This window comes from Adiantum capillus-veneris, chromosome 14, assembly GCF_014529385.1.
Source record: "Adiantum capillus-veneris isolate H3 chromosome 14, ASM1452938v2, whole genome shotgun sequence".
Taxonomy (NCBI): Eukaryota; Viridiplantae; Streptophyta; class Polypodiopsida; order Polypodiales; family Pteridaceae; genus Adiantum; species Adiantum capillus-veneris.
In genome coordinates, this window is record NC_140944.1 from 15,356,845 (window position 1) to 15,378,191 (window position 21,347).

A 21,347-nucleotide genomic window follows, 5' to 3' on the forward strand; every position below is an offset into this window, starting at 1 on the left:
CCTAGTTGTTTCCATGCGCCTGCGGGTCAAGCTCCGTCCTCGTCTGACAAATTCTATTGTTGGTTGAGTTCTCGCTATTTAGCTTCCGCTAGCGGCGTAACCGCCTTAACATGCACATGAAGGTGCCAATGATGATGCCCCCATGTTTGTTAATTATCTTGTCACTTGGTTGCAACAAGCTATGGGCAACCCCACTTTGCAAGCGGAAGTTACTCAACAACTTCGTGCTTATGGGATTTCCTTTCCTCTCCAAGAGGAGAGAGAGCTTACGAGGCCTCTTGAAGAGACCCCCAAAAGAAGACTCTCTCCCATACGAGAGGAGCAATCCAAAGATAAAGAAAGCAATGAATCCCTAAATTCCTCCGAAGATGTGGCTCCACGAAGAAGGAGGACTAAACGATCGCTAACTCCTCCCAAGAGGAAACGATTAACCCATAGTCCTTCTCCTCGTCACTCCAAAAGGGAAGAGAGGAAACCAAGGAATAAAAGAGCAAGAAAGAGGTCACCCTCTTCTGCTTCTTCTTCACCTTCCTCCTCTACCGATGAAAGCTATGGCTATTCTCCTAGAGAATATAAGAGGGGAGGACATCGCAAATCTTACCCTGCATGGCGAAGGTCACAAAAGCTCAAGAAGTTCAAAGAGGGAGAAAAGAGTATCTCTTTTATCACCTATGATGGCACCTTTGGTGCTACCGACAAAGTATTGGCCTTCATCCAACAATTTGATGCGGCCTTTGGAGACGAGGGCTTCACGCAGTCCTCTAAGCTACGCCATGTAGCTATGCACTTTTTAAAATCGGCCTGTCAATGGTGGGCTAGCCTTCGAGGAAATGGCGAAGCCCCAAAGACATGGAAAACTCTACGAGTTTCCATCATGAAGCAATTCCTTGCAAGTGATGCAAAGGACAAAGTGCTCACCGAATGGCAAATTTAAAGGCTTCTCTCTCATGAGTCTATCCACAAATATGTGGACAAGTTTTGGGATTTACATCTCAAGACCACTGTCTTTCAAAAGATAGACTTTGTTGAGCAAAAACAACAATTCTGTGTGGGATTGCCTGAAGAGATGGTTGATTATGTCAACTCTCAACGGCCTGACTCTATCAGCGAAGTAATCCACCATACCATGGTTGCTTCACGCATCAATTTCCAAAAAGGGGTTAGACGGAATGTCAAACCCATGGAAAATAAAGACAAAAGTGATGCAAAGGGAAAGATTAATGCCCAAAATTTTTCCCACGGCCATTCCAACAACAACAACAACAATCGGTCCAAGGAGAAAGGAGTTTACAAAGGTAAAAATAAACTCTCTCCTGAAGAGCTTGAAACTTTTCGCAAGGATCACAAATGTTTTAAGTGTGGAGAGCAAAAACATGGCTATCGTTCTTGCCCCAAAAGAAATGCTCGCGATGAGACTCCTAGAGCTTTCACTATCGAAACTCCAAAAGAGGATACTCATTGCAAAGGATCACCTCTCTCCTATGCTTGGGAAAAGGTAGAGTAGCATGATGCTTTCATCTTGTTTGACCCTGGTTCTATTCTCAACTTCATATCAATGGAGTTGTCCACCAAGTTGGGCATTCAAGCTTTTGAGATGGGAGATGATGTAACCGTCGATGCCGCTTTCAAGGGACAGCAAGCCTCCGTTACTTCCTTGATTGGGAAGTTGAGGCTTCATGTCCAAATCTATGTCGACAAAGAAGACTTCTTCATCTCTCCTCTCCAACATGAGGATGCTATCCTAGGGATACCATGGTTCAACCGCATGGCTACCAACATGAAGTTCCCTGAAAGGAGAATCTACTTCACCTACAGGGGAAAGAATATGTATATAGATGCTAATGAGTTTGGTCGTAATAGGATTCCAAGATGTGTTCATAGATGATATCCTTATGGACTTACCTCCAAAACGAGGGGATGATGACCATCGAATTGAGCTCCTATCATGAATCTCACCGCCTAACAGACCTCCCTATCGAGTTTCACAAGCTTAATAAGAGGAGATCATGAGACAAGTACAAGAATTGGTAGACAAAGGAATGGTGAGGCCTAGCTCCTCTCCCTTTTACTCTCGAGTCCTTTTAGTACAAAAGAAAGACGGTACATACCGCATGTGTGTGGACTATCACGCACTAAACCATATCACTATCAAAAATCGATTTCCTGTACCTCTGGTAGAAGATCTGTTTGATAAGCTACAAGGATCTACCTACTTCAGTAGGATTGACTTTAAAAGTGGCTACCATCAAATAAGGATAGTGAATGAATATATCCTAAAGACCGCGTTTTGTACAACCTTTGGCCTTTATGAATATCTAGTCATGCCTTTTGGCTTGACTAATGCACCAGCTACATTCAATCGATTAATGGAGAAAATTTTTAGACCCTATCGTAAATTCAATGGAGTGTTCTTTGATGATATCATCATCTACTCCAATTCCTTGGAGGAACACAAGCAACATCTCCAAGTAAGCATTAAGGGAGAATAAACTTTTTCTCAATCAAAAGAAAAGCGATTTTTTTCTTCAAGAGATTCAATACTTAGGTCATATTATCTCTCGAGATGGTATCCGTATGGATCCATCAAAGTTGGAGGTAATAAAAGCATGGCCTAATCCAAGGAATCTACATGAGCTAAGAAGCTTTATTGGTATGTGTGCATACTATAGACGCTTCATAGAAAAATTCTCTCAAATAGCACGACCATTATATGACTTAACAAAGAAAAACGTTAAGTATTCATGGAGTGCTAAGGAGCAAAGTGCTTTTGACAAGCTCAAAGAGAAGCTCATCTCCCAACCAGTCCTTATGCTTCCGGATCTCTCAAAGCCATTTGAGGTCCAATGTGATGCTTGTGGTGATTGCCTTGGAGCAGTTTTGCTTCAAGAAGGGCATGCCATAGCATATGAGAGCCGAAGGCTCAACACGGATGAACAAGTCTTGGGCATTTATGAGAAAGAGCTGTTAGTTGTTCTACATGCCCTAGACACATGGAAGCACTATCTATTGGGGACTCCATTCATCTTACGAATAGACCATTAAAGTCTCAAGTACTTCATGACGCAAACAAAGGTTTCTGAAAAACAAACGAGGTGGAAAAATTTTCTTTCACAATTTAATTTCCACATTGCTCACATTGTTGGTAAGCACAATCAAGTGGCTGATGCACTTTCACGACGACCAAAAGTTAATGTTGTGTCAATAGCAACTCAGAATGATCTATCTTCTATGATAGATGAGTATGCTACTGACCCTGACTTTAAAGACATAATGTCAGCCCTTGCTTTGTGGAAGAAAGAGGAACCATTCACCTTGCAGGATGGTTATCTTCTCCATGGCAATAGGCTATGTGCTACCCACTCCCTTCGTGAGAAAGTCATGTATGAATCCCATGCTCCTCCCTATGCAGGGCATAGAGGCATTCAACCTTCTCTTCGATGAGTAGAGACGTACTTTTATTGGCCCACCATGAAAGTGGACATACGAGAGTATGTTTCAAAATGTGTAGTATGCCAAAAGACCAAGTATGATAGAGGGAAGCAACCTGGATTACTCTAGCCATTGCCAATTCCTAATTCACCATGGGAGAGTATATCCATGGATTTTACCTTTGGATTACCAAAATCTATCCATGGGAATACGGGAATATGGACAATAGTCAACAGGTTTAGCAAGCAAGCACACTTTATCCTTGTCAAGAAGACTATTAAGGCACACCAAATGGCAACTCTCTTCATATTATAGATTTTCAAACACCATGGATTGCCAACATCCATCGTGTCAGAGAGAGATCCTAGAATGACCACTAATTTCTGGAAAGGTCTCTTCAAAAATCTAGGTACAAGATTGAATTTCTCTTCGGCCTATCACCCACAAACGGATGGCCAAAGTGAGATAGCCAATCTTATGATTCTTCTACAAAAGTAGATCAACGCTCACAATGGAAAAAGTACTTACCTCTTGTAGAGTATGCGTATAATAATACTATCCATACTTCTATGGGAAAAGCACCTTTTGAAATCATAGAGGGAAGACCTAAAAGTCCTTTGCTACTTAAAGTACATGGGAAGATCTTTGCTGCCGATGAGTATAGTCGTGACTTGCAAACATCTTTTCAAAAGATTAAGGAGGCTATATCCATCTCCCAACTAAGGCAAAAAGCTGCTACTGACAAGCACAGAAGGGCCTTCACATTCAAAGAAATGACTGGGTCTTACTTAAGTTTCCTAGGCTCGATTGAAGCAAACTACGGGCAAAAATCCTATGGGCCATCAAAAGTATTTTGCTAAACTAGCAAAAAGATACTATGGTCCTTTTCAAATTTTGAAGCCAATCAATGAGGTGGCTTATCAACTCAAGTTACCTAACCATTGGCTCATACACAATGCTTTTCATGTGAGCCTACTCAAGCCCTAGAAAGGAGAGCCTCTAAATGAACCAATTATTGAAAACCCTCCCGAAATCGAAGATCAAGAAGAGGTACTATAACCCAAAGCTATCCTTTGGCATGAAGACAAGGTACTACGACATGGTAAGATTATCTGACGGTATCTTATTAAGTTCAAAATTATCCTTTTGAAGATGCTAGATGGATGCAAGGAATCCAGCTTAAGGATAGTATGGACCTTGTCAACGCTTACAATGCTACATTAGAGTAACCAAATGTACATGTTTCTTTTAAATGATCAATGTTTTTGTCTTATAAGACTAATTCTCTCTTTATTCTGCACAAATTTAAGTAGTATGCATACTAAGAATCATGTTTGGGATGACGACGTCTCTCAAACACCATGTAGAATTTGTCACTCTACTTGGGAGGATGAAATGAAATAAAGAGCAGACATGCTTGCGACAGCTATGTCTCCCAAGCACCAAATGGATTAGTCATCCAGCTTGGAATGATGTCGTAGGGTAAAAAGGGATCCTCTACCCGCTAAGACAAATTGACTAATGACTATGACTTTATCTCTTTTACCTCATAGTCGAAGACGACTATGATTTCAAGAGAGAGGTAATGTCATTAAATATCTAATATCTAACCAAACCAAATGATTTTCTCATATTAAACTGATCATTAATATGGGATAATAAACGGGAACAAGGGTTAGAATATAGACACGTGATTACGGATCTATCTCAACACGAGGCCAATGGTAAAGGGGCCCAAATGAGAGATGGTCTGTCAAAGAGCAAGGCTAACTAATGAAGCTTAAAAGACCTTAGGGTTAGCTTCATTAAAGACCTCCAATGGTTAGTGTTAAAAGTCATTTGACCTTAAGCAAACTAGGGCTGAGCTTGAGGTGGGAACACGACCTAAACTTAAGCAAGCTAGGACTGTGCTTGAGGTGGGAACCCGACCTAAACTTAAGCAAGCTAGGGCTGTGCTTGAGGTGGGAACTCCACTTAAGGTGCTTGTCATGCTTGATAACTAAGGTACTTGTCACATTTAATGAGGAAGTTTCTTGAGAAGCTTCCTATGTATGGGGGGTAAGATGCTTGAGTCAAAAAGAGAACTTGCACACTTAATGTGGAAGTTTCTTGAAAAGCTTCCTATGCATTGGGGGTAAGATGCTTGAGTCAAAAAGAGAACCTACACACTTAGGAAGTTGCTTGAAAAACTTCCTATGCATAAAAATCTCAAAGTTAGGGGAATTCTAAAAGAGCACATGGGACACATCTCAGTTTCTCACTAAGCTTAACCACATGGTGTGCTTGAATGCTATTGGTTGGGCTAAAGAGGGGTCCCATGAGCTTCTACTTCCATCTAACAAATATCTAGATATTTTCAAGCTCTCTCTCTCTAAGGGATAAGGAGGACACTTGTCAAAAGACTACCCATGTACTTGACTGCATGCTGCATGTGATTGGCTAGGGGGAGAGGGGTCCAATGAGCTTGCAACATGTAGAAAGGTAACCACTAGCCCAAAACAAGGAGGGGGGGTGCTAGGGAGATATACTCCACACACACACACTCATTTGGAAGGCCATTCTCACTTGGTGAAAGTTGAGGAACACCACCTCCTTCTCCAAGCTTGTGAAAGTGAAAGCCTATACCAACACTCTTGGCTATGGAATGCAAATCCAACCAAGAGTCATGCTTCAATGCTTAAGCTTGCCATCTTCTCCATCTTCATTGCTATGCTATTATGTATGCTAGCAAGAAGAGTAATAATAAGTGAGGAAATATTTTTTTCTCCTATGGAATATTTCTTCTTCCTCTTCCCTATCCTCATTCCCCGCTAGCTCTCTCCACCTTCGAAGGTGTTTGAGGCCTTGGGACTGAGGCTTGGGGTAGTTAATGCTTTCTTCAAGTTTATGTTATGCTTGTGATTCATGAAGCTTTCCATCTTCATTGCATCACCTAGGTTACAAGGAACATAAAGATTGTATTGTACCAAGTCTCTCTTGATGGGAGAAACTATAATACAAATGCCTATTGGAGGGGGGACCGGCTCCATATGAATCCGGTCCTCAACTATTATCATGTTCTCTAAACTCTCTCTCTCTTTCTTGCAAAAGTATCGTTCATGCCAAGTTAACTAAGTACCATGTTTATGTTGCTACCATCAATTAAGTTCAACCGCTATGCTCACAAAGAATCTTTCAAAAGTGCTTCACCTAATTTTCTATTCCGCTACTCTCAAATTCATAGGCAATTTCCATTACATAAAAACCCAGCAAAAGAGATAAATCAATGTAGGTATATGAAATTGGAGGTAGAGACGGTAAGAAATTTTTAAGCTTCAAGGATGCTACCTACAACCATCTTGTAAACAAAAAAATGACTAGTTTCTCTTTTACAACATCGAATGCAGGTGTCATGTCTATGAAGCACTTGCATGTCCATGAAGCACTTGTGATCAATGTCCACAACATTGTTTGCCTAATGCAATTGCTCATGGAGTGTACCTAAAGTTTCATATTAATGGTGGGTTGGTTGGAGAAGTAAGGGCCACGAAGATAATCTTCTACCAACTAGGATTCTGTGTGTAGGGTAGCAACCCTTGTATAGAATTAGATTTGGGGCTCCATGCTGGTAAACAGTTGTGCATCAGAGATGAGGGGATGAGGCCCACTAGTTCAAGAAACAGGAGGTTAAAAGACTCTCCCACTACATGGTATATCGGTACAGAGCATGAGATAGGGTAGCACATACAAGAAGAGAATAGATAGAAAAAAAAAGAGTATCTTTCATGGTGTGGACATCATTTAATTTGTGAGGGATCCCCTCGGTGATTTTCTCAACATAAGTAGAGGTTTGGAGATTCCCAAAACAACCATCTATTTATGAAATGGATCCCATGCAAGAAGTGGTGATCCACCATCCTTCTTAGACTATAAGACCAGGTACTTTCTTTGATGGGGGAACTAGGATCCCCAACGCACTGACAGACTAGCGGAGTGGACGCCCACACTGACGGTCGACAAAACCCCACGACCATCTCCAGCCAAACGAGCTAAAGTAGCCATTGGACTTGTACCTGACATCTATGGCATACGTCTTGAAAGTACAAATGAATTGTGTCGAGCATATGGCAAAGTTAACGGCTTGAAAACCCTAATTTTCTCTGACCCAAGAGCTTTCAAAAACTTCATCCATCTAGAATTCCTGAAGCACATGGACTTTGATATTGATCCAAAGGGTGGCAAAATTGAAGCCGAGTTTGCCACCGGTCAGATGTAGAGGTGGTACCTCTCATTGGCGCTCTCCGAGTGACTTTCCAAGGATATCTCGGAAAACCTGATTCTCACATTATGAAGTTGGGCAATTGTGATGTTGGAGAGGGGGAAAGGGGGAACACACCCGACACACAAGCAGATTGCCTCTCTATAGCTTAGCATATACAAAGCATCTCAATCCACTAGAGTTCACCTTCGAAACTCTACACACACATGAAAACCACCATTTTCACACAACACAATGCACACATGTGCTGATAGAACACCACACCGCACTCACATTCCACCACCGTCCCTCTCTACCCTCTCAACACACACACCAATACTCTAACTCACTCTCTCTGCTCACAAGAACTGTCGGCTTGGGTGGGCACACACTTCCACAAGCCGACACCATAAGTAAAAGACGAGAGCAAGAGAAAGAGAAGGGGGGAAGGGGAGAATCGACATCGACACGGGGCACTTCAAAGAAACCTCTTTAAACAGACACCAACACCAAAATATGGCTGGCGGGGCAAACAACACACCATCCAAGCTTTACATCACAAAAATACATGGGGGGCGAGCCCTCGTTGGCTCCCCGCTGCACCATAAGCTTCAGAATGCTTCTGGCTCTGCAAGCCCACCCTCCATGAGAACGGCCTTCAAAAAAACTCTTCTTTTGGCCTCCTCAAAAAGAGCCCTTGGTCGGGAGCTGAGACCCCCCTAAAATGCCCCAAAAAATGTGTTTTATAGGACCCCCATTTTTTTCAAACTTTCTAATCTTAAAGAAAGGAAAATTCCTTGGATTAGTTTAGGTTCATCGCTAAGTAGAGGAGAGATTGGAAAGTTTTTTGGAGATGAATTTTGAAAATGTGTGCCTTTAGAACTTGGAAGGTCAAGTAGTTTTGTGCTAATTTAAATAAGTGGTGGAAGGTGTATCATTTTAGAACTTGGAAGGCCCACTGGTTTTGTGTTGGTTTAAATTAAAATGAGAAGGTGTATTGCTTTAGAACTTGGAAGGTCAAGTAGTTTTGCACATAAACGCATCGTTTGAAAGTATATATATCTCACTCTCACTCTCTCTCTCTCTCTCTCTCTCTCACACACACACACACACACACAGACATGAGGTCTCAACGTGTTCTATCATTCTCTCATGAGGGCCCATCAAAAGTGGTGCTTTTCATAGTAGGTTATTTCTATCGCGTTGAAAAACAAGCTATTCTATCGCCGTGAGTAGCAAGCTTCTTCACACTTGTGTCATCAAAGCTAGTGAGAGAGTATGAAGCAAAGGATGCAGCAAGACTGTTGCATAGAGCATTAATTTTAACTTATAGGCCATGAAAGACATGTGTTTCTCATTGTGTGTGGGATCGTTGCTGTGAGTTTTCCTACAGGAATCGTTGCTGTGAGTTTTCCTACAGGAATCGTTGAGTTTTAGCCTTTTAATTTTTTTGAAGCCATTAGGAGCACCTTTTAATTTATTTATCAGAAAATCAAAAGTGAAGAGAACCAATCTTCCTATGAAGAGATGCAAAAGAATTGTTTTAGGAGGTATTTTGGGAAATTTGGCAAAATTGAAGGGCATTTTGGGAATTTTTGGCCAAATATGAACATTTGAGAGCTATGCGGCTCGTGAAGAATTTCATCTGAAATTTTCGACTTGGCAGGTCCATCACTGCTCAGTACTTAGTTTGAGGGAGATGGCGGAGGAGAAGGCAATGTTGGTGAAGACTCTGCTACGGGCAAAGGAAAGGACCGGCAAGACCTTCACGCAGATCGCAACGGAGGTGGGCATCACCAATGCCTACGCAGCTCAGCTCTTCCACCGCCAAGCCCCTCTCCCCGAGTCCTTGGTTGAGTCTCTCCAAAGGGCAGTCCCCACGCTTTCCAGCGAGCTCCTTCAGGCAATGAAAGTCATCCCCCTGCGGTCTTATGACCCCAACATCTTACAAGATCCCACCATCTATAGGTACTTCTCCTCTGCTAGACATATACTTACGTCAGCTTGTACTTACGCATGCATGTAGGTACATGCACGTGTGGATGTGTTTATGTTTTGTGTACATGCTAAACTGTATGCTTGTGTGTGACACATATGTTTATGTTGCGCAAATGTGAAGAGGTTGAAGCATTTTCGTGTGGACAAGAGGTGCAAGAAGGATAATTTACATGGGATTAAGTGGAGGTATAGTTTGCAAGCTTAGAATGACACCATGTTCAGGTGCATCGATTATGCTTGTAATTGGTAGATGCATCATATGCTCATTGTGAGCAGATTTCAAGGCATTTGATCTTTTGAAAACTTGTATATTAACTACTAGGGTGGTAGGAGGATTTTGCTCGTAAGCCTCCGGAGTCGTAGCATATCCTGTCTGGTGCTTGCTGGGTTTGAAGTTGGTTTTGGCCTCTTGTTTTCTAGAATTCGTTCATTTTATGATTGCTGTGCTCTTATTTGCTGGTGCATGCAGCTGTGGCCTCTTGTTAGTCTCGAATTCAGTCACTTTATGATTGTGATGCTCTTATGTTCTAAAAAATGTGTAATTGTTTTGTGCTTATGAAGGTTTAATGAAGCAACAGCTCATTATGCTGAAAGCATAAAAGCGATCATAAATGAGGAGTTCGGTGATGGCATGTGAGTTACAACACCATTATGTTTTCATACCATTTCTTACTGAGCAAAATTTAATCCTTTTGTTTCATGTCATGTAGAATGTCTGCAATTGGCTTCTATTGCACAGTGGAGAAGGTTAAAGGAAAAGATGGTGAGGATCGAGTAGCAGTGGTTTTTAATGGAAAGTTTCTGCCACATGTTGTGCAGGTTTGTATCTTTCTACTGGTCTTATCATTTCAAGTTGTCAACGAGGAAAGTGGTCTGCGAAATGCAACCTTTTTTTTCTAATGTATCATATACACAAATTTTTCCTTCTTTTTCACTTTCTTTCGTAAAAACTGTCCTCAAGCTCTCTCTCCATTGACTGAAGCCTTGAAGAAGGAGAGGATGTTAATTTTGTTTGTGTGTACAGTGCATGTGTGTGTGTGTGTGTGCGCGCGCGCACGTGTGCCCGTGCTTGTAAAAATTGTGTATGTCGGGATGTGTGCGTTCATTTTGGTGTGGTAGGGGCTGTATCATGAGGCCTTTTTGTCAGTTACCTTGACTAGGTCCTGTACTAATTGTTAAAAAATTAGTTTACCGCCCCCCCCCCCCCCCCCCCCCCCCCCCCCCCCCCCCCCCGGCCCCCAATGTTATGAATCATGTGTTGAAGCGCATATGATGGCTCATTGTAAATTCCATGCTCCCAACTTTTTATGATTCTTTCGTAGGCCCATTGGATTTGGCACAAGAGTTTTAGACAATCGTCAGCTATGTTGCAGATTACAATAACATTATGAGCTTCTGTGAGGAATAACTGCTTACAGAGCCGGGTGGTGATGTGAGATTGCCACCCCACACTATTCCCTTACCCAGGCACACCTAGCTAGTTGAGCAGTGCCTCCACTGTAGAAGTTCTTGAACACTTTGGGGGAAAACAGGACAAAAGGGACCCTTTGCCCACACAGGTTATTTTCCAGAATGTCCTTGAATTTTAGGAGGTCAATGCAGTTTTTGTTTGCAGTGGGCTAACTGGGCCTGCGTGTTATTTGGGGCTTTCTCTCCCTCAATCCCATCTCCTTGTGTCATTTGTGTCAACAGAGGTGCGGATATAAGCTTGGTTAGTGAGAGTTTCTTCAATGGAAGTAAGCACACTGATTTCCATGGCATCCACAGTATATGGTTTCTGTGAGTCAACAAAGGTGGAGAGGCTTGCGTGACTTTCCACACACACACACACACACATATGTTAAACATGCCAGTGAACTTCTTGGAAAACTTCAGTGTCACTTTGAAGATAGTCAGTGTTCGATAAAACTCCCATGCCTAATATAAGAGCATGGGAATGCTGCTTTCTTTATGGCCAACTCATGCAGCTTTTGTTTGTGCGTTGCAGCAAGCGGAAGATAATACGGTGAAGCTGCAAAGCACAAAGTAATGTGCAGTAGATATTCACATTTACAAAGATGGTAGAGCTGCAAACAGTTCACTGCAATAAAGCTATTTCTCTTCTGTTAAGTTGTACATATGTCAATAAGCTGGCGGCTGGAGGATCTTTTTTCCTTGCTGGCTCTAGCTCGAAAAAGTCAAAAGTAAATGTAAACTTTGGAGCAGTGTTTTTGGTTATGTTCATGCGGGCCCCATGTTCTAAGTTCGCCTGGAGGTGAGTGATGACATTGACCCGATGGGAGCAGCATACTTTTAACTTGTAAGTTTGTGCTAGCCTTACTAGTTCTACTCTTTAAGTGGTGCACCTGCATCCTCACTCTCTATGTCATGTCTAGTCGTATTGAATTTCAATCGTTGCACATCCTCTATTGGATGCTTAGTTTACAAAGAAAGGTTGTACAAACCAGGTCTTACTTGGGGACTTCTTCCAGGTACGCTGCTCGGGGTGCGAGCTCCTTTTAACTCCACCTCTCCATGGCACATTTGGGTCTTCTTGGGTGCCTCTGCTGCATGGCTGGCCTCTTATCACATCTCAAGTAACAAGGATGGGAGTTCAGATAATCAACTCTAGCACGAGGGTAGTATGTGTTCATGAAAAAAGTGAAATTGGCTTCTGAAGCATGGAGTATATTGTCTTTTTAGCGAAAACTTCTCTTGCACTCTGTGTTTCGTAATTTACCCTTGGTTAAGTTTTTGCTTATGAACTTTTCTGTGTCATTCAAGTGTTTTCACTGTTCAATCACATTCATTGTGTGTGCACATGTGTACCAATTTTTTGGTCATTGGTATACACATTGTCTGCAATTAATCAGTCTTGATTGCACACACCAAGTGAAGACCTTTTCTCTCACACACACACACACACACACACACATTTTTTTGTTTTTGTAAATCTATTTTGATTACTTTACTAGTGGGAAACCTCAAAGCGAGGAAAACCCACCGAAAGGGTAACGTACAAGGGCAAGAACATAGAGTTACTCAGCTGTACAGAGTAGCTAGAAACATTTATAAAAAAGCCGATGTATCTCTGCGGTGATATCACCAACTTCCAAAGCAAACCGTAACGATTGCCTAAGGGAAAGCTTGAAGAGTGGGGTCTGCACGAGTACGATGAAACATGTAAGCATTACGCTGACACCACAGGGTCCAATAAGCTCAGTATCTGACCCACATAAAGAAGACCGCAAAACGCAGTAGGTGTCGGTGAGAAAATGCCAAATGTCCAAAACCTTTTGTGAAAAACAACCCCAGGAAAGCAGAGCCGCATACAGGCCGATACACGGCGAAGGAAGTCTCTAGTAATGCAGCAATCCCACAACAAGGGGCAAATATCCTCTTCTGCAGTAGAGCAACGGACGCAAGAGGAGGGGCGAATATGACGTGCCCTAAGAAAAGTGCCAACAAGAAGCACTCCATGCAAACAGCGCCAAAGAAACAATCGCTCCTTCAAAGGCAAATGGCTTTTCCACAAGGCAGAGAGAAGCTTCCTCCACCAGAGATCAGATTTGTGCATGTGCCAAAGGGCATTGCAATGATCAGCAAGCCATGATTGTTGTTGAAGAAGAGCATAAATTCGACTCGTATAAATATCTCGAAAAGGCGTTTCCCGAAGATCCCATCAGGTAAAGGTGAAACTGGCAAAAAGTCAAGCAACATACTTTGAAGTTCTCTCCAAAACTGACAATAATGCATGCCCAATCCAAAACAGCGAGTGGCGAAGGGAAACTCAAAAGTATATCTAGCCTCATCGACTACATCCTCAACCACACGAATGCCATGGTGAGAGAAAATAAGCCTGGCGAGGGGAGCGGTCGACCAAAGTAAGAGAAAATGCTCGGCTCCAATGGAGACTCTCCAAACGAATCGAATCACCTTCCTGTCGAGGATTCCATGAAAGATGAATCGTAACCTCTTTCCAGGAAGACACTAAAGTGGAAGCAAGAGGACATCCAGGAATGTACCCTTCCATCTTACCGAAAACCGGCCAAAAGAGGAAGTAACAACATGCTGACCAAGGTGTGTGTAAACATAAGAGTCCAAGGCTGAATTTGTTGTGCAAGTGTAGGCAACAACATAGCTTTCCTAGCAAGAACATGCTTGCGCAAATCCAAGATATTAAGTCCACCCAGACGTTTAGGAGTGCAAAGCTTCTCCATTGACATCAAGCGCAAGCCTTTTGTCTGAGCATGGGTCTGCCACAAATGGGACATAATGTCGGACATAAGAGAATCAAGACAACGACGAGGCCAATGCATCAGTGGCAAAAAGAACTGAACATATGCCAATATGATACTCTGAACAATTCGCAGACGAACATGTAATGGCCAAGTGGATAACTTCCGGTAGTGCAATTTGATATTCAAACGTTGCATAACCCAGTCCACTTTCTGAGAATGAGTGACATTCCATCCAATTGGATAACCAAATGCCTAGTAATCACGTTCGAAGAAACAATCTCACTTGGCCACAATAGACTGTGCCAATCACAAGAACGAAGCGGCAGAAGCTTCGATTTACAAAAGTTGACTTTAAGCCCAGCCGCAAGGCCAAAAAGTTCCAAGGCTTCCATAATCACTTCGACATCAGCCTTCTGATTACAAGGCATAACAACGAATCATCTGCGTAAGCCTGGCCAACAAAGGTACACCGGAAGGTAATTGCAAACCATGAAGACACTCAACAGAGGTCAAGTGATCAAGATAAATCAATAGCGGGTGAGTGGCAATAGCATACAACAGAGCACTAAGGTGGCAACCTTGCCTGACCGAACAACCAAGAGGCCAAGATTCTGTTAATTCGCCTTCCAAGATCCCCAAAGATGCGCTACATGCATACAAGAAATAAACCATAGTGGCGAATTTAGGACCAAACCCTAGGCACCTCATTGTGGCAACAATGAAATCCCGATGTACAGTGTGAAAGGCCTTTTTAATATCAACTTGCATAACCAACACATTCTGATGAGTGTACTTAGCATACTCCATGCCAATCATAACATTAGCCAAATTGTCGATAATCTGGCGACGTGGAATGAAACCATATTGAGCCTGATGGAGTCTTGCAAAGAGATGGTCCTTAATGTGGTGCACCAGGATCTTAGCCAATATCTTGTTAATCACCGTCATCGAAGTAATCGGGCGCCAGTGAGTGAATCGCTCGCAAAGCGCTTGCTTAGGCAGCAATTTAAGTAAACCTTCTTTCCAAGATAGTGGCAAATCCTGTTTTTGCCATGCTGCATTTATCATGAAAAGAAATGGAAGTTCAAGAGAATCCCAAAAGGAGAGGAAGAATTCCACAGTAAGCCCATCCCAACTGGGAGACCGCCAACCGCCCAAAGCAAGCAACGCGTTATGCAATTTCGAGGCAGTGAATGGGTCCTCAAGGCAACATGCATCTTGTGGGGATATGATCGGATGAACAAAGGAAAGCATCAATTAACGTGCATGGCAAGCAACCAAGGATGCCTGAGAAGGAGCAACAAACACCTGTCGATAATGCAAAACCATGGCATCAACAACTTCTTGCTTTGAAGAAGTCCAAACACTTGGGGAAAGCATAACCCGCTTGATTGCTTGCGAGACCCTCGTATGATGCAAATGCTTAAAAAATTGCTTCGAAGCACAACCTTTATCCATGAAAGCGTGTTGACGGGCACGCGTCTGCCATTTAGCAAGTTTACGCTTGTCATTATGCTGAATACACACACAAGCTTCGCACAACTCCGACATCTCAGAGTCAGACAAAGGCCGCAAATTAGCCAACACTAGCAACTGTTGACAAGCTTGCTTCACATCCTTAACATCCCCCTGAGTGCATTGCATGTAATGCATGTCATAGTCATAAATGACACTTTGCACCCTCATAACAAAGCGATACCAGGTTGCATCAAGATCAAAATGCATGTGAGCAAGAAGCGGGGGAATAACATCAGAAATCATGTCACGAAAAGCCGCATGAGTGAGATAGGCATTGTTAATATGTAGCAGACGTTTCCTAGAAAGAGGTCGATCACAAAGAGACTGCCCAAAACTCATATTCAACAAAACAGGGTAATGATCAAATAACTGTAAGGTGTAATCGATGCTGACCTCACATACAAAATCCTCATATTGTTGCAGATTAAGCAAATACCATCGATCCAACCGCGCTCGATAAGAAGAGTGAGCAACATGCTGAAAAGTAAATCCAGAGGCATTTGGGTGCGAATGCCGCCATAAATCAATCATCGGAGTAGTAGCAAATAGATTATCCCATTCTAGCCTTTCCGCAGACAACATGTGTGAATTACCTGTGGTACTATCATCCATCGTAGGGGTATTATTAAAATCACCGCAAAGGAATGCATTTGGAGTCCATAAACGAGAAGAGATGTCTCGCCATAGAGCAGCCTTTTGCCCAGATGCTGTATGCGCATAAACACCTCCAAATTCATAAACCTGACCGTTCAACAGGCATTGAACCACCATCTAGCGGCCCTTGCGGATCATTGTACAAGAGATTTGGCTGAAGCTCATGCCGAACCAGCGCGCACACACTTTTTTTCTTGTAAATCAATTTGATGACACACACACACACACACACACACACACACACACAGTGGTACTCACGTTGTCTGCATTCACATTGGTACTCACATTGTCTGCAATTACTCAGTCTTGATTGCACACACCCAGTGAAGAGCTCCTCACACACACACACACACACACACACATCTTATGCATATATATTGGCATACCCTTGTCACTTCTAACTATTGTGTGGTTCTTAGATATTGTGTGTAATTCTTGATGGAATTAATTTCTTCCTTAAGAATACAGACCTCGGTTGTAATTTTCAAACTGAAGTGCATGCTTTTATCATGGCATGCTTGAAAAAGTAGGTATTATAAATGTATGATTTAAGTGCAGAATTTTGTTACCTTGTTTGTTTGTTAGACCCCTATTTCTTTGGATGAGGTGTCATAAAAGTAAAGAAGTTTATGGGACACCCCACATACATTCTAGAGGGCCCTCTATAGACACCCTGTAGAGGGTTTATGGTGGAGCCCTCTTAGCCCAACATGCTTTTTTGGAGTCGGGTAAATGTTTACCTGCAACGAGGATGAGATCTCAATTGATTCTGGATGTAAAGTTTTGGGACGCAGAGAAAATTAAGCAGCATTGTTTTCACGTGGAATGTATGTCTATATGTATGCGCATTGGCATTTGCCAGCAAGTAAGTAAATGTGTTTGAAGATTATATATATCTATACGTTTTGATGTGGAATGTATGCCGATATGCTTGCACCTTGAAGGTCTATGGTCTTCTGCAAGATCTTCACATGGGTGAGAGGATTCAGCGTGAGATTGCTTGGCAGTGCTTTGATCGATATGTATGCCAAATGTGGTGCCCTCAAGAAAGCACGAAAAGTTCTTGATAAGCTTCCTCTCTGAAATATCATCTCTTGGAACGTTTTGGTTGCAGGATATGCCGGCATCAACATGGCTGTTGCAAGGAAGCTGCTGTTTTCATCGAATACGAAGGGAAGACCTCTTTCCAGATGCTCAATGCATGTTGTCACTCTGGTCTACTGGATGAGGGCCAAATGCTTTTAGATAGCATGAGGGAAATCTATGGCATTATATTGGACAAAGAGCACCAAAATCAAGATGATGCCATGATCTGATTCTCCTCCTGTTTGGCCAGCCCTTCTAGGTGCCTGTCGAAAATAGGGGATCGTGTAGCTTGGACAATCAACCTTTGAGCATGCAATATAATAGGGTAATGCTGCAGCATATGTGTTAATGAGTAACATTTATGCAGCTGCTGGCATGCAAACGCAGCACAAAACATTGAATGCATGAGAATCGAAAATGGTGCTAGGAACCAGCCAGGACCTGGCTGCTGGACTGATGGAAGTGGGGAGACCCAATGATTTGTGGTTGGAGATACTGAGCATTTGCAGAGCAGACAAATCTAGTTGAAGCTACAAGATCTTGAACTTTAATTGTCCCTACAAGGGTTTTCCCCAAATTTGCACTGGGTCTCACATAATATTCCCCTTGTTTTTGTCAGATGCAATCCAAGAGCACATCGGTGAGTGTGTATGCCAAACGTGGTATCCTCATGAAAGTACAAGAAGTCTTAATGTGCTTCCTATCCAGAATGTCATCATTCGGAACGCATTGATTGCAAGGTATTCCCCCATTGATGTGACAAGGAAGCTCTGTGCTGTTTTCACAGGATGCCTTCCCTTCCCTCTGCATGCATTCACCTATGCCTTAATGGTCAGTAGCCTTACGCAAGATGCAGACTTGAGGTGAAAGAATTCACGATGAGATTGCCAGTCAGAGGCTGTTGCAAGATATGCCCAACATGATTTTGGCAAGGTAGATTTGGGGTGTTTTAACCAGATGTGAAGGGAAGGCCTTTTTTCCGCTTTTTCCAAATCTATTCACCTATTCTTGCATCTTGATGGCCTGTAGCCGTATGCATGACCTTCACATCGGTGAGAGATTTCATGATAAGATTTCTAGTCAAGGTCTATTGGAGGAACATGCTGTGCTTGGCAATGCTTTGGTCAATAAGTATGCCAAATGTGGTTCCCTTACAAAATCATAAAAAGTTGTGATGAATTTTCTGCCGAAAATGTAATCTCTTGGAACACGTTAATTGCAGGATTGCCCAACACGGCTGTGGTGAGGAAGCTCTATCCTGTTTTCACCGGATGTGAAGGGAAGGCCTCTCTCCAGATGCAATCGCCTATGCCTGCACCTTGAAAGCTTGTGGTCTTACGCACGATGCTGACATGGGTGATGAGATTGCTAGTCAGGGGCTGTTGGAGATGTCGTTCTTTGCAGTCCTTTGGTAGATATGTTTCTCCAAATGCAAGCACCTATGCTTGCACCTTGGAAGCACGTGGCCTTATGGAAGACCTTTACATGACGAGAGAATTCATGTTGAGATTGCTAGTCAGGCTCTGTTGGAGAAACATGCTGTGCTTTGCAATGCTTTGGTCGACATCGGTGCAAAATGAGGTGCCCTTACAAAAGCATGAAAAGTTAATGATGAGGTTACTGTGCAAAATATTGTCTCTTGGAGCACGTTGATTGCAGGATTTGTCCCAACATGGCTGTGGTAAGGAAGCTCTGGGCTGCTTTAACCAGATGCGAAGTGACGGTTTTTTTGCCATACAAGTCTCCTGGCGTGCTCTTATAGGAGGATATACCCAGCAAGAGCTGGCTGAGGAAGCTCTGAACTGTCTTTGTTGGATGCAATACGAGGGCACCTCTTTGCAAAGAAATAGCCAAAAATAGCAGCTCGTGCAGTGAACAAAAGAGGGCGACCTGCACTTGTAGCTAACAAAAGCACGTGCGAGCAGCACAGATGGCAGGTGTTGTCCATGGAGTGTTACTAGGGTTGATGAAGATCCTCTTTGCGCACCTGTTTTGTGTCCATACAGCGGCATAAATTCTACTGTTAAATCATGGAAGAAGCAATAGTAACCAGACGGGACAGGAAGACGTTGGTGAGGAGTCAAAAGCCTGGCTAAAAGCCTGTGCTCAAAAGAAGGATTTGTATAAATCAGAAGGATAAACAGAGCTCCACAATAGTGGGTTACTTCAAAAGATGCATGTTTAGGGAGCGCATGCGTGAGTGTGTGTGCCAAATGTGGTACCCTCACAAAAGCACAAGAAGTTATTGATGGGCTTCTTGTCCCCAATGCCATGGCTGATATTCCCAACAGGGCTGTGGCAAGGAAGCACACCGGATGCAAAGGAAAGGCATGTTTTTGGATGCAAAATGATGTGCTTGTTGGTGCTTTGGTTGATTCTCTCTAGATTGTCATCACTTGGAATGTGTTGATTGTAGGATATGCCCAGCATGGTGTGGCAAGTTATGGACTGTTTTATTCAAATGCAAAAAGGAGGCCTTTCTCCAAGGGCCATCACCTCTGCTTGTACCTTGAAGGCTGTAGCCTAATGCAAGACCTTCACATGGGAATTCACAATGAGATTGTTAGTCAGGGACTGTTGGAGAAGCATGGTGTGCTTGGCATTGCTTTAATTGATATGTATGTCAATTGTGGTGCCCTTATGAAAGCTTAAAGTTCTTGATGAGATTTATGTCAATAATGTTGTTTGTTGGAACTCATACATTGCCGGATGTGCCCAGCATGGTTGTGGTAAGGCAGCGTTTCCCAACAAGGAAGCATTATGCCATCTTCACCGAACGCGAAGGAATACCTCTCCATCACCTATGCATTGGTTGTGACAATTGATAATTGGATGGCGAAATAGATCGGCAATTGACGTATTATAGAACTCGGCACCGGCTCCGCCCATAGGCTCAACCAACAAGCAAGCAATGGCCTTAAGGGTGTCTGGCGATAAGGCTGCGTTCTACAATTGCAACTTTCTAGGACATCAGGACACTGTATATGATGATAAAGGTAGGCATTACGTCGAGGGTTGTCTCATTCAAGGCTTCGTGGATTTCATCTGCGGAAATGGGCAGTCGTATAAGGTAGGGCGGCGTTGATGAATGATTAGGCTTTGTATAATTTAAGGCCATGCAAGCTTTTGATGAGCTCTTGACGTCTCTCTCTCTCTCTCTCTCTCTCTCTCTCTCACACACACACACACACACAGCCCTAATAAGTGCTATAGCTAGAATCTTTGAGGTTTTAGCCTTTTTAATTTTTTTGAAGCCATTAGGAATACCTTTTAATTTTAGCTAACCTTTTAGTTTTTTGGTATAACTAGAATGGGTGTTTTGGTCAGCAACATTTTAAGGCGGTGGTATGCCAAACCAGATTCTAAAGTTCACTTGAATTCCTTCTTATCCACATGTGCCATTGCACTCAATAGTACCGCAATATGAGCCAAAAACCATAAGTGTCGGCCACGCCATGGTACTAGGCCATCGCATGCGAACACATTCATAAACTTTGTCCACAACTTGATAAGATCAATCCGAAAAGATCCCTCCGCACAAATCTTGATAGGTTTGGGTTTATCGTGTGTTCCAAGATTTACTTCTTGGATTGCATCCTCAACTCATGAAAACTTATTCATTTGCTTCTCAAAATCACGTTTCTATTGTAATAATTCCTTCAGGTCCATCATCTTGGGTCCTAATTTACTATCATCCACCAATTCTCGAACGTCAATGGTAGAACGCAAATCGGTTTTTGCCCACCATGGTCTAGTCGGGATATTCTCCGCATAATGATTTTGATTTGCTTCAACATCCACCATACAATTGGCCATCATATCAAGATATACTTCTAGATATTCGGCTTCTCCTTCATCTGTCAATCCTTCCATCATATTTATTGGTCAACCACAATGGGTTGGCTCTCTTCACAAACATGATTGGCATGGTGATACAAGACACATACCTTCCTTGATCCTCTTTTTATACTTAATGTATGCTTGGCCCAATTTTGTTTCACCTTGGCTTGTCACAACCATGGTCGACCTGACAACATATGATAATATGCTTACATCCCCTAAAGATCCAGCACAACAAAGGATGCCACAAAAGGTATTCCCCCAATATCAATAGTCACACCTCAGTATGCCTCAATATTAGACCCTTCTTTGATCTGCCATGCGGATGAAAAATGAGACAGTTTTTGATTCCCATAATCTATACT

General features: G+C 42.7%; 1 protein-coding gene across 4 annotated transcripts; it reads left to right on the forward strand.

Moving 5' to 3' along the window:
- The first annotated feature begins 8,919 nt into the window (after positions 1–8,919).
- Positions 8,920–20,280, forward strand: CYN (cyanase). Of its 4 annotated transcripts, XM_086528346.1 has the most exons (8): positions 9,333–9,634; positions 10,226–10,297; positions 10,375–10,483; positions 11,652–11,689; positions 11,950–11,963; positions 12,136–12,282; positions 17,171–17,882; positions 18,365–20,280. In XM_086528346.1, the coding sequence occupies exons 1-6, from the start codon at positions 9,366–9,368 to the stop codon at positions 12,273–12,275; spliced, it is 642 nt and encodes a 213-aa protein (XP_086384472.1). In that variant the 5' UTR covers positions 9,333–9,365; the 3' UTR covers positions 12,276–12,282; positions 17,171–17,882; positions 18,365–20,280. The 4 variants fall into 4 exon arrangements, with proteins under 4 accessions (XP_086384471.1, XP_086384470.1, XP_086384472.1 ...); XM_086528345.1 differs by lacking the exons at positions 11,652–11,689; positions 11,950–11,963; positions 12,136–12,282; positions 18,365–20,280 and adding an exon at positions 8,920–9,070 and having other exon boundaries at positions 17,171–18,358; XM_086528343.1 differs by lacking the exons at positions 11,652–11,689; positions 11,950–11,963; positions 12,136–12,282.
- The last annotated feature ends 1,067 nt before the right edge of the window (positions 20,281–21,347 follow it).